Source organism: Hemiscyllium ocellatum, chromosome 2 (genome assembly GCF_020745735.1).
Source record: "Hemiscyllium ocellatum isolate sHemOce1 chromosome 2, sHemOce1.pat.X.cur, whole genome shotgun sequence".
Taxonomy (NCBI): Eukaryota; Metazoa; Chordata; class Chondrichthyes; order Orectolobiformes; family Hemiscylliidae; genus Hemiscyllium; species Hemiscyllium ocellatum.
Genome location: NC_083402.1, coordinates 114,410,505 through 114,424,558, shown reverse-complemented (window position 1 = coordinate 114,424,558; position 14,054 = coordinate 114,410,505). Strand labels below are relative to the sequence as shown.

The following is a 14,054-nucleotide window of genomic DNA, read 5'->3' as shown; positions in this document are numbered from 1 at the left end:
CACTATGTATAAATCCACAGATTGTTAAGTAATGGCTGGAATCAACTCTGGATCCATACTCAGCAACAGTGCACTGAATACGTCCCTTAAAAGGGTTGCAATATTCCCACAAGATAACTACACATTATTTGCTATGACTGTCACTGTTAGCAAATAAATGCACTTAAATTCAGGTGAAGCGTACAAGCATGTGCTTAGCACTTGGCTTGCAGACCTCGTATATTAAGTGATTTTGTACAATATTCTAGCAAATTCTTTGTTTGAAATGTTACTGTGGGTTCTGCTTTCAACACCGTTTTAATCATTTTGAGGCTTCCTTACACCATGAGGACTAAAATGCTTACTTCAATATTGCCAAATGTTAAATCTATCAGCCCAATCCTATTGACTTTTCACAAAAAAACAGTGAAAGATTAACGGAACTCAAGCAGGAGGATTAGGTTAATTCAGAACTTGGACATTATGCAGCAGGAGCTTTCTAAAGAAAGGCTTGTAATTATACAGGTCCTTTCATGATTTCCGGATGTTGCAAAGCCATGACAGCAATGAAGTCTCCATGAATTCTGTCACAATGTAAGAAATATGTAACCAACACGTGCTCAGCAAGCTCCCACAGAAAACAATGTAACAAAGGCTAGAAAACCTGCACATCAAGTAATGCTGATTGAGGTATAAATATTGTCCAGGGCACCGGTGAAAATACCATTTCTGCTCTTTGAAATAGTGACATGGGAACTTTTATGACCAGCTGAGAAAACAGCTGGGGCCTTGGTTTATCATTTGATCTAAAAGATGACAGCACTCACTTGACATGATACCTGAGGGGCATGCCAAATTTTAATGGAATCTGATTTTCAATTTATTTAATCCCACACAATAGCACTTGGCCCACTGGATATTGCTTCCAAAAGTTACGTTTTATTCAGTAATAAAGCACAGGGATTTAGAAACACCTTCACAATCTAAAGAAGAACATATTTACATTAGTAAAGATTGGTCTTGGAATGAGTGGGTTTGTCCTAAAATGAGAGGCTAAACAAGCTGAGCCTATTTTCTCTGCAGCTTAGAAGAACGAGGTGATTTCAATGAAACATGCACAATTTGAAAGGAATTTGATATGGTAGTTGCCGACTGACTGTTACTGCTACAGTATCAGGCTAATCATTTAGGACTCAGATGAGGAGAAATTGCTTCACTCAAAAGCTTATTGAGACTTTGAAAAAAAAACTTTTATATACCTTCATGGGATGCAGGCACCGTTGGCTAGGCCAGCAGTTATTACCCATCCCTAATTGGCCAGAGGTCAGTTAAATGTCTGGAGTTACACATAGGCCAGACCAGGTATGGGTGGCAGATTTCCTCCTTTAAGCGGCATTAGTGAACCTGACTTTTTTTTTAATGACAATTGATGGTGGTTTCATGGCTCATGGGCTGACCATAGGCCAGCTTCTTTTTTGATTCCAGAGTTTTGTTTTGAATTCACCATCTGCCATGGTGGGATTCAAATCCATGCCTTTAGAACATGAGCCTGGGGCTCCGAGTTACTCGTCCAGTGACATTAACATCATGCACCCAACATTCTTCACCTCTGGTTCTATTTTTTGTATTCTTGCTATAAAAAATGAGGCACTGAGAGCATGGCAAATGGTTCATGAAGGCGCCATCATGATATTTCAGGCCATGCTGTAATCTTACCTTGCCGATATTTCAGCAGTAGATCCCATATCCCTCGGCGGGAATAAGGGTCAACTCCAGCAGTTGGTTCATCCAAGATGACAACTTTCGAGCCGCCAACAAATGCAAGGGCCACTGAAAGTTTACGTTGCATTCCGCCTTTTAAGTCAAACAAAATTAAAATATTAATTTCCGTTTAAAGATAAGTAACAGATAATCAATAATTCTGAAAACAATAGCACTGTCATAAAGCCCCCAAGATTTAACAACTAAAGAAAAGTAGTTGGGTAACTCAGTCCTTGTTTGACTTCATGAGTCAGGATTGAAGGCAGAGGTTTGTGCTCCTAATCTCATCAAAAATTTCATTGCAGGATAATGTGCATCACGGACAGCTTGATTTATGCATAACAGATGGCATACCTGTCTCAGTTACTAAGTTGGGGGGTGGGGGGTGGGGGGGCAGTGTTTGACCACATCAATTTAATATGTGCAGTTATCATAACCAAATAAATATTCCAAAATGGGAAACTTTAAATTCTATTCCCAATGACAAACTCTGAAATCAATAGTCACACAGGAAGTAACCTTTCATCGAGGAACTGACCTTTCATATACTCCTGAGCTATGATTTGACGGGAATTAAGTCCTGGCTTCACCAAAAGATGAGGGCACTGGGGGATTACTGAGGGGGCACTGATGGAGTTTTGGATGGGGTATGTTACGGAGTTAGTCTTGCCTCTTTCACAAATGTTTACATGAAAGAGGGGGTCACATGTGGAGAACTGGAGCATTATATAAAGGGACAGAAACTGAAGCAACTCCAAATTCTTCCTTCATCTACCAGGACAGCGGGACATGCTTGAAACTAAGCAATTTTCAGACAATTAGCTCTTATGCATGCATCCTGACTGAGGAATTCAGGGAAACTACAATTAGTATTGGCAAAATCATCACGCCACAAAGATTAAACTTTGAACTTCTATCTTGTAAAGCTGAAAATGGTCTGTTCAGATTTAAATAAAGACAATTAACACTAAGTTCATTATACCAGGTCAGAACATTTAAAATTGTTGACAATGGTTGGCACCAATGCAAAATTGATTCATTCTTTAAACCTGCCTCGGAACATCATACATAACTTCCCCCACCTTCCCAGATTCCCTGTTGGTCTACTTAGTAAACTAGCTGAAAATCAATGACCACAAAATAGCTAATAACTTAATAGTTCTACTTGTGAAGAGTCCAAAATTACTGGTCATAAGTATATGATTGCCACTCAGAAGGGTGGTAATGTCATATGAGGAAGCACAGGAGGAATTGAAGCAAACAGAGTAAATGTGTTTGAAGGGAAGGTGGATATATGAGCGAGAAAGAAAGTGTTATGTTAATATGGTAAACTGATATTAGGAAGGGGCTTGTGTGAGATATAAATACTATGACTGTGCTGTAACATCTTTGTGTAATAAGTACCAAGAAGATCCCAGGTTTACTGACGGATGTTATTTCTACAACCTGAACCAAGACGGCAATGCACATGACTTTTAATCTCCTTGATTAGGGAAGGTGCTCTTTAAAAAAGAAATTCTTCAAGACTCCTGTTGCTGTTTGCAATCAAGGTGACTCCTATATTACGTGGATGGCAGGAGAGGATTATTCTACTCCTGCCTCCTAAATAGCCCACTGACAGTCAATGCAGAAGCTCAAACAGGAAGAACAGACCTTGGGAATAGGAACAGATGGTAATGGTGTGTTAATAGTCCTGTTAAGGTTAGGGATATACAGATGAAGGGTATTGATAGACTGAATGTCTGAAAAACATAAAAAGAGAAGCCTCTGAGAACCATGGAGTAGGTTAAGGAGAAGCTAAATATAGGTAGCATTATATTCTGCAGATAAACTATGCATTAATGGGTGGCACGGTGGCTGAGTGGTTAGCACTGCTACCTCACAACGCCAGGGACCCGGGTTTGATTCCAGCCTCGGGCGACCATCTGTGTGGAGTTTGCACATTCTCCCCGTGTCTGCGTGGGTCTCCTCTGGGTGCTCCAGTTTCCTCCCACAATCCAAAGATGTGCAGGTTAGGTGGATTGGCCATGCTAAATTGCCCATAGTGTAGGTTATTAGTCAGGAGAAAATATAGAGTTGGGGTAATAGGTCTGAGTGGATTACTCTTCAGACGATCGGTATGGACTTGTAGGGTCGAATGGCCTGTTTCCACATTGTAGGGATTCTAATTCTAAGTAAAAGGATTGGTTTCTGTTTTCCTACTTTACCTGGCTTTTAAATGATTCAACTACAGAAGCTGCTCTCGATTACTCTTAGATTAGGATATCTGGTCGGCATGGACGAATTGGACCAAAGGGTCTGTTTCCGTGCTGTAATTCTCTCTGACTCTACGACTCTCTGACACATTACTAGGATACTATCGCTTGAAAAGCCATTGTTTATTGTCATCCTATTTGTCCTTGAAAAATGGGGCTGAGCATCCTTAGTGAATACAGCTAGTAGCTCACTAGTCATTTCAAATACATGTTGAGAATCAATTAGGATAAAAGGTTCTTTTTCGGAATGGCAGCCGGTGACGAGCGGTGTCCCACACACAGGGTTCAGTGTTGGGGCCACAGCTGTTCGCATTATATATTAATGATTTGGATGAAGGGACTGGGGGCATTCTAGCGAAGTTTGCCGATGATACAAAGTTAGGTGGACAGGCAGGTAGTACTGAGGAAGTGGGGAGGCTACAGAAGGATCTAGACAGCTTGGGAGAGTGGTCCAGGAAATGGCTGATGGAATTCAATGTGAGCAAATGCGAGGTCTTGCACTTTGGCAAAAAGAATAAAAGCATAGACTACTTTCTAAATGGTGAGAAAATTCGTAAAGCCAAAGTATAAAGGGATCTGGGAGTGCTAGTCGAGGATTCTCTGAAGGTAAACACGCAGGTTGAGTCCGTGATTAAGAAAGCGAATGCAATGTTGTCACTTATCTCAAGAGGGTTGGAATATAAAAGCAGCGATGTGCTACTGAGACTTTATAAAGCTCTGGTTAGGCCCCATTTGGAGTACTGTGTCCAGTTTTGGTTCCCACACCTCAGGAAGGACATACTAGCACTGGAATGTGTCCAGCGGAGATTCACACGGATGATCCCTGGAATGGTAGGTCTAACATATGAGGAATGGCTGAGGATCCTGGGATTGTATTCATTGGAGTTTAGAAGATTAAGGGGAGACTTAATAGAGACGTACAAGATAATACATGGCTTGGAAAGGGTGGACGCTAGGAAATTGTTTCCGTTAGGTAAGGAGACTAGGACCCGTGGACACAGCCTTAGAATTAGAGGGGGTCAATTCAGAACAGAAATGCGGAGACATTTCTTCAGCCAGAGAGTGGTGGGCCTGTGGAATTCACTGCCACAGGGTGCAGTGGAGGCCGGGATGCTAAATGTCTTCAAGGCAGAGATTGATAGATTCTTGTTGTCTCGATGAATTAAGGGCTACGGGGAGAATGCTGGTAAGTGGAGTAGAAATGCCCATCAGCCATGATTGAATGGCGGAGTGGACTCGATGGTCCGAATGGCCTTACTTCCACTCCTATGTCTTATGGTCTTATGGTGTTATGCTGTTGAATTTGGAGTAAGTTGCAGACAAGACCAGGGAAAGACAGCCAGTCTTGTTCTCTAAAGGGCAAATGAGATTTTACATTAATTTGGTTGTTTCATGGTCATATTTAACACCATGAGCCTTTTGAATCCAAATTTACTTAATTAACCAAAATCAAATCCCCAGCCGCTTTGATGGATTGTGAACTCAAATCTCCAGATATCCAGGCCACTCTTATTGCCACTGAGTTTTCATTTCCCTTAACTAAAGCTACTCAATTCTACCTTATTGAGGGACCACTGCTTTCAGAAAAAAGGAGAAAATTGACTGCTGGAGGCAAAAGAAGATTTCAAAATAAATAAAATGTAATGTGTTAGAAGGACCACAATTGCACAATGTGAACCACATGCCACAACCTGGTCCCAAACGTAAACAAAGCACTTTGACCAAGAAGAAAATGATAAAAAAACGAAAAGATGAAAGCTGGCCTGCTTTTTTTCCATTTTGCTACTGAACTTTAGTAACCCTAGCGGAGGGTACTAGCAGTCAGCACTGTGAGTAATTCAGCAACTAATAACAGTATAATCTCATGGCTGCAGATTCCATATACGCAATAAAACTGACAGCTGGAATTGAGTTGGCACATAGCTCTGGCTAGCATTCTGAGGCGGAGATAGTGCAGGCTATGCACTGGAACTCTCAACTGAACTCCAGATCCCCTGCAGAGCCACTGTGGAGATGTAAAATAATGTAGCACTGGTATATCTTCTCATCATGAATGTGTTTTTTAAAAAAGTCAACACAAATATAAAACTGCTGCCTGACGACTGAAGGAAAATACAGCGATTGGCACTTTGAAAACCATCCATCAGCAAGGATAACCAAAGGAAGATTTGCTCACAAGAACCCTTCAGCAACTGCTTACATGCTGTTGTAATATGTAACAATATTTAATGCCATGGTAAATCGCTGTCTACACAGGTTTAAATGAGGAAATATACTGCATGACTAATGTCCTTCAATTGTTTGAGGGTCTTCTTATTTACATTATGGTAAGCCCTACATTATATATGCAAGATTTCCAGAAAACATCTGATAAAATTTCCCACAATAGACAACTAATACTCAACAAAATCTACAGCACAGTAAAGATTTTACAGACTAACTAGTCCATACCAACGTTCTTTTTTTTTCATTAATTTACAGTGCATTTACATCTGTGGCAAAAACTGAGCCTTTTTGTCCGTTCTAATTGCTCTCAAAAAGGTGAGCATGAGCTGCCCTCTTAACATCAGAGTGACCCATTTCAGAAGGCAGTTAAGAATTTACCAATACGTGCCTGTGGTCTCTAATCACATATAAGCCAGGCAGATCAATGCTGGCAGATTTCCTTTCCTGAAGGAATGAGTAAATAAGTTTTGTAATAATACAGTAGTTTCATGGTCATCATCACCTATACTAACCTTATATTAAATTAATTTATCGTTAATTCCTCCAGCTACTGTGATTTGAACTCATGCCTCTTGCAGATTATTAGTCCAGATCACTGGAAAACTAATCAATTAACATATCTACCATCCTCTCCATTTCTGCTCCATCTGAAACTTCTTCATCCTACTTCATAATTTATCCTTCTAAAGCCTTTTTCCTGATGTCATTATCCAGCTTTCTAAATGTATCTTTCATTTTCCCCTTACCTATTGCACATTGTAGCAATTTCCACTTTGGCACCACTCTTATGACAAAGAGAGGTGTCCTAAATTCACAACCACATTTATGGGCAACCAATCCTATCTTTCTGGATCCTGGTTCTAGATTCCCCAACAAATGGTAATACCAACTTACATTTGCCCTACCAATCTCCTTCCTTCCCAGAGTAAAAAGCTGCAGCCAAGTTAAAATATAGAATCAGACAAAAACATGATTAAAAAGGCTACTGTTTAAGAGGGGCAAAGGACATATTGACTCTCCCTGGCTTTAGTGTGGGGACCACAAGTGTTTGTAATTACATTCATGGTTTAGAATCTGAAACTTGGTGTAAATTGGTTGCACTTAAAAATATTATCAAACCAGGAAGGATGGTACAATTTATCAAAGTAGTGTAGGAACTACAGGATAAATTAAATAATATGTAACTGAAAGCAGGCAAATGTAAAATAGAACACCATGGAACAAATATGTGGCACGTATGCTTCATGAGTGGTGTTGACACCAGGTGGAATGTGAAAAGATTTAATGGACACATTAATTCCTGGCATTGCAGAGGGAGAGCAGACAAAGCCAACAGAATGCTGGACCACACAGTTATAACACTAGTGGCCAATCCATATAATGCTCTGGTTAAAGCGTACCTTCAGTACTGTGTCCAGTTCTGGTTACTGAGAAACAGGAGACAGCTTGAGGCACTGGAGACAGCGCAAAATAGGGCAAGGAGACTAAACCAAAGTGTCAGGATTCAGGGCTGTGAGGACAGACTGGAGAGATTCAGGCTCTTTAGCCTGAAAAAGAAGCAGCTGAATTTCTTTATCAAGAATGCTACTAGAAAATAAGTAGTGAGAGCAGATGTGGGGAGAAAAGTTCAAACTAATAAAAGGTAACATTAATAGTAGTATCAAAAACTCTATTTCATATGGCACTTTTAGTGTTGTAAAAATGCCAGTGTGACTCACAGCAAAATTTGAGACTGTGCTGCATTAGGACAGATAAGCAAGAATTTGGTCAAAGGGGTAGGTTTTAAGTCACATCTTGAAAAAGACAATATAGAATGCTTTCTTTTTACAAAAATGAGACAAGCCAAATAGTTACTAAGTAGTCAATTAAATAATTACACAAGGATTGTTCGATGACCTTATCCAGTAAAGAAGAATGACTCACCTGAAAGCTTGTTGGTTGTTTCTTTACGTTTGTTGGGCAGCCCCACATCCAAGACCATCTGCTCCACCTCTGTCTTCACCTCACTCCTTGACAGTCCTTTTAGTCGTGCATAAAACCAAACATGTTCCTCTACAGTAAGCCTTAGAAATCCAGAACAGTCTTTGTTACAATGAGTATTTCTGAATGTCTACTTTGATACATGTCAATGAACAGGACCAACCACTGTTGGAGAGCCAGAGATTACACTTTGAAGTTGTTATGGGGTTTAGCTCTCTGAATAGTTCTGATGAAGGGCTCTGGCCCGAAACGTCGAATTTCCTGTTCCTTGGATGCTGCCTAACCTGCTGTGCTTTAACCAGCAACGCATTTTCAGCTTTAGCTCTCTGAAACCTTGTGATGCATAAATGAGCTCACAAGTTGAAAATCCAAAGCCACACTAACTCTCTTGTCCAAGGGGCAGCAAAAATAAACAAATATATTAATAAAGTTCACCAATGTCACAGCAGCCAGCAGTTTAACACAAATTCTACAAGAAAACATTATGGCTTTCCACCTTCTTACTTGAGATCATCAGCAACTACAGACCAGCTAATAGGAAGTCATAAGAGTTAACAAGGAAACAAAATTGTAAAGTGCAGTATTTTGATATAGTTGTTTTCCTGTTATCTGGTTTTCAGTTTGCAAGACTGGTCGGCCCTCATTAAAAGCGATTCCTGATGAAGGGCTTTTGGCCCAAAATGTCAATTTTCCTGCTCCTCCGATGCTGTCTGATCTGCTGTGCTTTTCCAGCACCACTCTAATCTAGACTCTTGATTTCCAGCATCTGCAGTCCTCACTTTTGCCTCATTACAAACACCAGGTACACTGGATCCGAGCTCCTGGAGTGTTGAGTACAGGCCTTCCTATTGCTAACTGTGTTGCTGTTACAGCCAAAATAACAACCGGTGCACCAATGTTGAGTATAAACTCAAATGGTTCCTGTGCTTGAAGCAAGAAAATAAGGCCTGAGAAAAAAGGATCAAAGCAGGCCAGTCACAAATGGTGCAGATGAAATGGCTGAAAATTTTATAAATATCTGACTATCTCTGAGGATCTGGGAGTATTCCTGCATGGGGTGGAAATTATGACAAATTGCCCTGTGGAGGTTGGATTCAATTTGTTCTGGCACGACTTCCCCCCACAACATTTGTTCACAACTCTATTGAAAGCTCACATGCCCTCTGTTTCATAGTACCACCATCCTCCAATGAAGCAGTCATGATTTCATTCCATCAGACATACCAGTTTTAGATAATTATGTAAAGACTGAGGAAGCCACACATAAGTCTGGTTTTGTGTCTAAATAAGCATGAGTCACTGAACTGCCGTCAGAAAACCATTAGCTAAGATGACAGATTATACTCTATTGCCATCTTATTGGGATCATAACAGGCTAAGAAGTAATTCTGAAAGCCTCAGGATCCATGTGGTTTGATGCTGTTCATTCGCTTTCTTGCTGTTATAACAATTCAGCGATTTATGAAACTTATTACACATTGTGTATTGTAGTCACGTGACTTACATGAGTCATTATATGCACATGATATCTTATTTTTGGGATTTATCAAAAATGTTGGCCAATATTCTCTCATTCTTACCGGATATTACTCACTAACACTTCCCTTAATAGCCTCTGGTTTCCACCAGCAATACTTTGTAGAAAAATCTCTGCAGCATATTGCTTCGGGGGAATCCAAAAGCAACTATGATATTAGGTACAATTATAAAGAGAAAAATCAGCTCAAGCTCTCACATGTATTCAGTGATTAATTACTTTTGAGAATCTGTACTTTGATAATATTCATATACATTATATGTAGAGGAAGGGAACATTTTATTAAGGAACAAACTGATCAGGCCAAAAGACAGAACTTCATAATTGCACTTACAAATCAAAAAGGACATTGTGCTGTGGGCACACACCCAGGCTTTGCCGAATGGAATCGAGGTCAGAACAGATATCTTTTCCCAGAATATAAGCTGTTCCAGATGTTGGCGGAAACAATCCGGTCAATATTGACCTGCAATGCAAGTTGGTGATTATAGTGCAATTTATATAAAATCAGTTTGCCACAAAGAGTCATTCTTCACAAAATAACCCAATGATTGGCATAGGAACCAGTTTATTCCCCCATGTACTTATGTTTACTTTTGGATTTCATACTCATTACAGAGATATTTCCAAAATGAAGATTTCAAGCAACAAGAAAAGTTGTGAGTAATTGATAATGGGTTGCCTACTTGCTATCCCTCATGCAGTCATAGAATCATAGAGCCACACAGCATGGAAACAGACTCTTCAGTCCAACTCATCCATGCCGACCAGATATTCTAAGTAATCTAGTCCCATTTACCAGCATTTTGGTACATCTTTGTGAAAACCCTTCCTATTCATGTACTCCTCGAGATACCTTTCAAATAGTGTAATTGTACCAGCCTACACTACCAGTACATTTCATACACACACCACTCTCTATGTGAAAAAGTTGCCCTTTTGGTCCATTTTAAATCTAACCCCTACCCCCAACACACACACACGCGCACACACACACACACACACACACACACACACACACACACACACACACACACACACACCTCAAATCGGCCTATAGTTTTGGACTCCACTACCTTGGGGAAAATACTTTGACTATTCACCCTATCCCTGCCCCTCATGATTTTACAAACTTCTATAAGGTCACCCCTCGGCCTCTGATGCCTCTACTTCTAGCTCAAAACTTCCAACCCCGGCAACATCCTTGTAAGTCTTCTTTGAATCCTTTCACATTTCCTACAGTATGCAGTATTCCAAAAGTGGCCTAGCCAATGTCCTTAACAGCTGCAACATGACCTCCCAAATCCTATACTCAATGTACTGACCAACAAAGTCAAGCATACATAACTCCTTCTTCATATATTAAGTAACACAAAGTCAAAATCGAAACCTTTAAGATGATATTGTGACATGTTATGGCACTGTTTACAAGTGCAGACCTTTAATCACAGTGAACCCAAGAACTACTTTTAATCCAGTTCCAGACATAAAGCAGCTGGCTTGTTTCAGTTCTTTGCACAGAATTCTTACATAGTAGTGGTTTTGCCAGCTCCATTATGTCCTAGGAAAGATGTGATCTGCCCTTCGTAAAAGCTGAGACTGAGTCCATCGACTGCCAACTTCTTGCCATTACGGTAAATCTTGACCAGGTTTTGAATGGAGACACCAAGTGTGAGGTGACTCGGCTCCTCTTCCACACAGACTGAGAATGAGGGAGAAAAGGAAGTCATGAATCACGTAAAGCCCCTTTTCATTGCCCTGAAATTTATCCAGCTTAATATCAAACAGATAAAGAAAGATACTTTGGAAATCTGAGTAAACACTCAGCATGTCAGGCACCTTCTGCAGAGTTCTTATAAAATGGCCATGAACTGAGAGACTGAGCCAGTTTTCAGCATTCACTGAGCTAAATGTGGAAGTGGTAAGGGGCAGAAAACCAGACCTTCTAGCTTCCTGCACAAATAGGAACCAGTTTAGATAGCTGCAGACAGGAGCCTGGTGAAAGACTAGTAGCCGGTATTGCAGGAAGGCAAAGGCTCTCCTTCATTATCTGGGTATAAGTCAGTACACCATATAGAATGAGCTGATTGCTATGCACCACCCCATCAATACTCCCACCTCATTCTATCCATCATAGTGGTGAGCTACTGAATCCCAGAAGCTGCCTTGATCAAAGTCTCCTCTCACTTACATTCTCTTCATTGTAGTCTTTTGCTCCTAGAATCATAGAATCCCAACACTGTGGAAGCAGCCATTCAGCCCACTGAGTGCAACTGACCCTCTGAAGAGCATCCCACTCAGAACCACCCCACTACCTTATCTCTGAAACCCTGCATTCCCCATGGCTAATTCACCTAACCTACATGTCTGTGGACACTATGGGAAATTTAGCATCACCAATCCACCTAACATGCACACCTTTGAACTGTGGGAGGAAACCGGAGCACTCGGAGGAAACTCACACATTCATGGGGAGAATGTGCAAAGTCCACACACTGTCACTAGAGGGTGGGTTTGAACCTGCGTCTCTAGCACTAAAAGGCAGCAGTGCTAACCACTGTGCTGCCCATAGCTCGAGCACAGATTTTAATTGACTTGATTAGATTATTGTCATGTACTGAGATACAGTGAAAAGTATTGTTTTGAATGCTTTGTGGTCAAATCGCACCATACATAAGTACATCAGTGCAATAGAACAGAATGCAGAATATAGTATTACAGCTACAGAGAAGGTGCAGAGAAAGATCAACTTTAATATATGAGGGGTCTGGTCAAAACCTGATAACATCAAGGAAGAAGCTGTTCTTGAATCTGTTGGTACATGTTTTTAAACGTCTGTATCTTCTGCCTGACTGAAGGGGGTGGAAGAGAGTACAATCAGGGTGAGAGGGTTAATTTGACACTGAACATGTCCTTGTGCTTTTGTCATTGAGATTTTACACACAGAAAGAATCCCTTTAGCCCACTGTATTTGGGCCAGATGTCAAATATCCAGATGTTGTGATCCCACTTTCATGACGTGGCCCGTAATTTTGCTATAGCATTTCAAGTGTTTATCTAAACCGTTTTGGTCTTGGGGGTTCCACCACATTTTGAAGAGTCTACCAAATGAAAATCCCAATGAATGAATGTTTCTCTGCGGGGACAAGCTTAGCAGCTAGAAACTATCTCGCCTGCTGCTTCCTGTCCCCGGTAGGAAAATCCAACATGCCAGCTAACCTACTGGGCATTCTCCAGCTTTTATTCAACTTAACAAGTTGGTGTCACTGAGCAGAATATTCAATTTTGAAGGATCCATAGACAATTATCCCAGTTCTCTTATTTCAATGTTTGCACATGCGTTTGGGCATATAGTGCAAAGGAAAGAAAAACAGAAGCAAACATCTATTGAATTATGTATGTTTGTTATACCAAGAAGCACCTAGTATTTGATAGTAACTTGTGCTCTTTAACCCCTTTGGACAGAGTTGCCTTGTACTAAAGCAAATAAAATGATTGCGGTTGCTATCAATGGATCAGTGACTCAACACACGTGTTCACATTCCTTCACTATTATCATAACAGAGACACCAACCGACTCAAATAAAATGACTAAAATTGCAGATAGAGGGAATTCGGACATGAATGTATTAAATATTCATTAACACCAGTTCTGGAGCATGCTGGCAAACTTGGGATTCATGGAGAAATTGGTAGAAAATTCTCCAAGAAATGAACAGCATGGAAATAAAATGATCATACACTTTACTAGATTTTTGTTGTAACATTTCCAGGTGATGTTGACAGGGACCCGGGATTGTCTGAAACTCGGATGAGAGTATGGTCAATGCCATCACAATACCTAAGCTCGAGTAAGTAGCATCAGACTTCAACATTCCAAAAACATTTCTTAATGTATTCTCAGGCACATCATTTACTTTGTCAATGATCAAAGTAAGTTCTCCAAGTGAAATATTAAAAAAAACATAAGTTCAGAAAAAATCTCAGACGCATCTTTCTTTTCAAAGGAAAGGGTTCCGCACTTACTTTGTGAATTTGTATTCTTAGCAGATGGAGTCTGCTTAATGTTCTGAATTGTATCTCCGCACCAATAGGATTTGGTAAAAGGAAAATACCATGGCTTGGGAATGCCATATTGTCCTGTATAACAAATAGTACACAGAGAATTACAATTAAGTTAATGCTCACACTACTCTGCCACTAAAAATTCAACTTTGTTGATTCCTATTGTAGACTAGTTAAAATTCAAATGGCATTCTAAAGTGAAATGCTTACCATATTAGATAGTTATTTTGTACATGGAAGGAACTTTTGCC

At 40.3% G+C, this 14,054-nt stretch overlaps 1 protein-coding gene across 3 annotated transcripts in view; it reads right to left on the bottom strand.

The window, feature by feature from the left end:
• The window catches only part of LOC132824570 (phospholipid-transporting ATPase ABCA1-like), a 164,586-nt gene that overhangs the window by 41,089 nt on the left and 109,443 nt on the right, over positions 1–14,054 (bottom strand). For all 3 annotated transcript variants that reach the window (XM_060839183.1, XM_060839182.1, XM_060839184.1), the window contains 5 exons: positions 13,765–13,878; positions 11,269–11,440; positions 10,073–10,204; positions 8,145–8,284; positions 1,696–1,833 (listed from right to left, as the gene is read on the bottom strand). In XM_060839183.1, the coding sequence (XP_060695166.1) occupies positions 1,696–1,833; positions 8,145–8,284; positions 10,073–10,204; positions 11,269–11,440; positions 13,765–13,878 (696 nt within the window). The remainder of the gene's footprint in view (positions 1–1,695; positions 1,834–8,144; positions 8,285–10,072; positions 10,205–11,268; positions 11,441–13,764; positions 13,879–14,054) is intronic.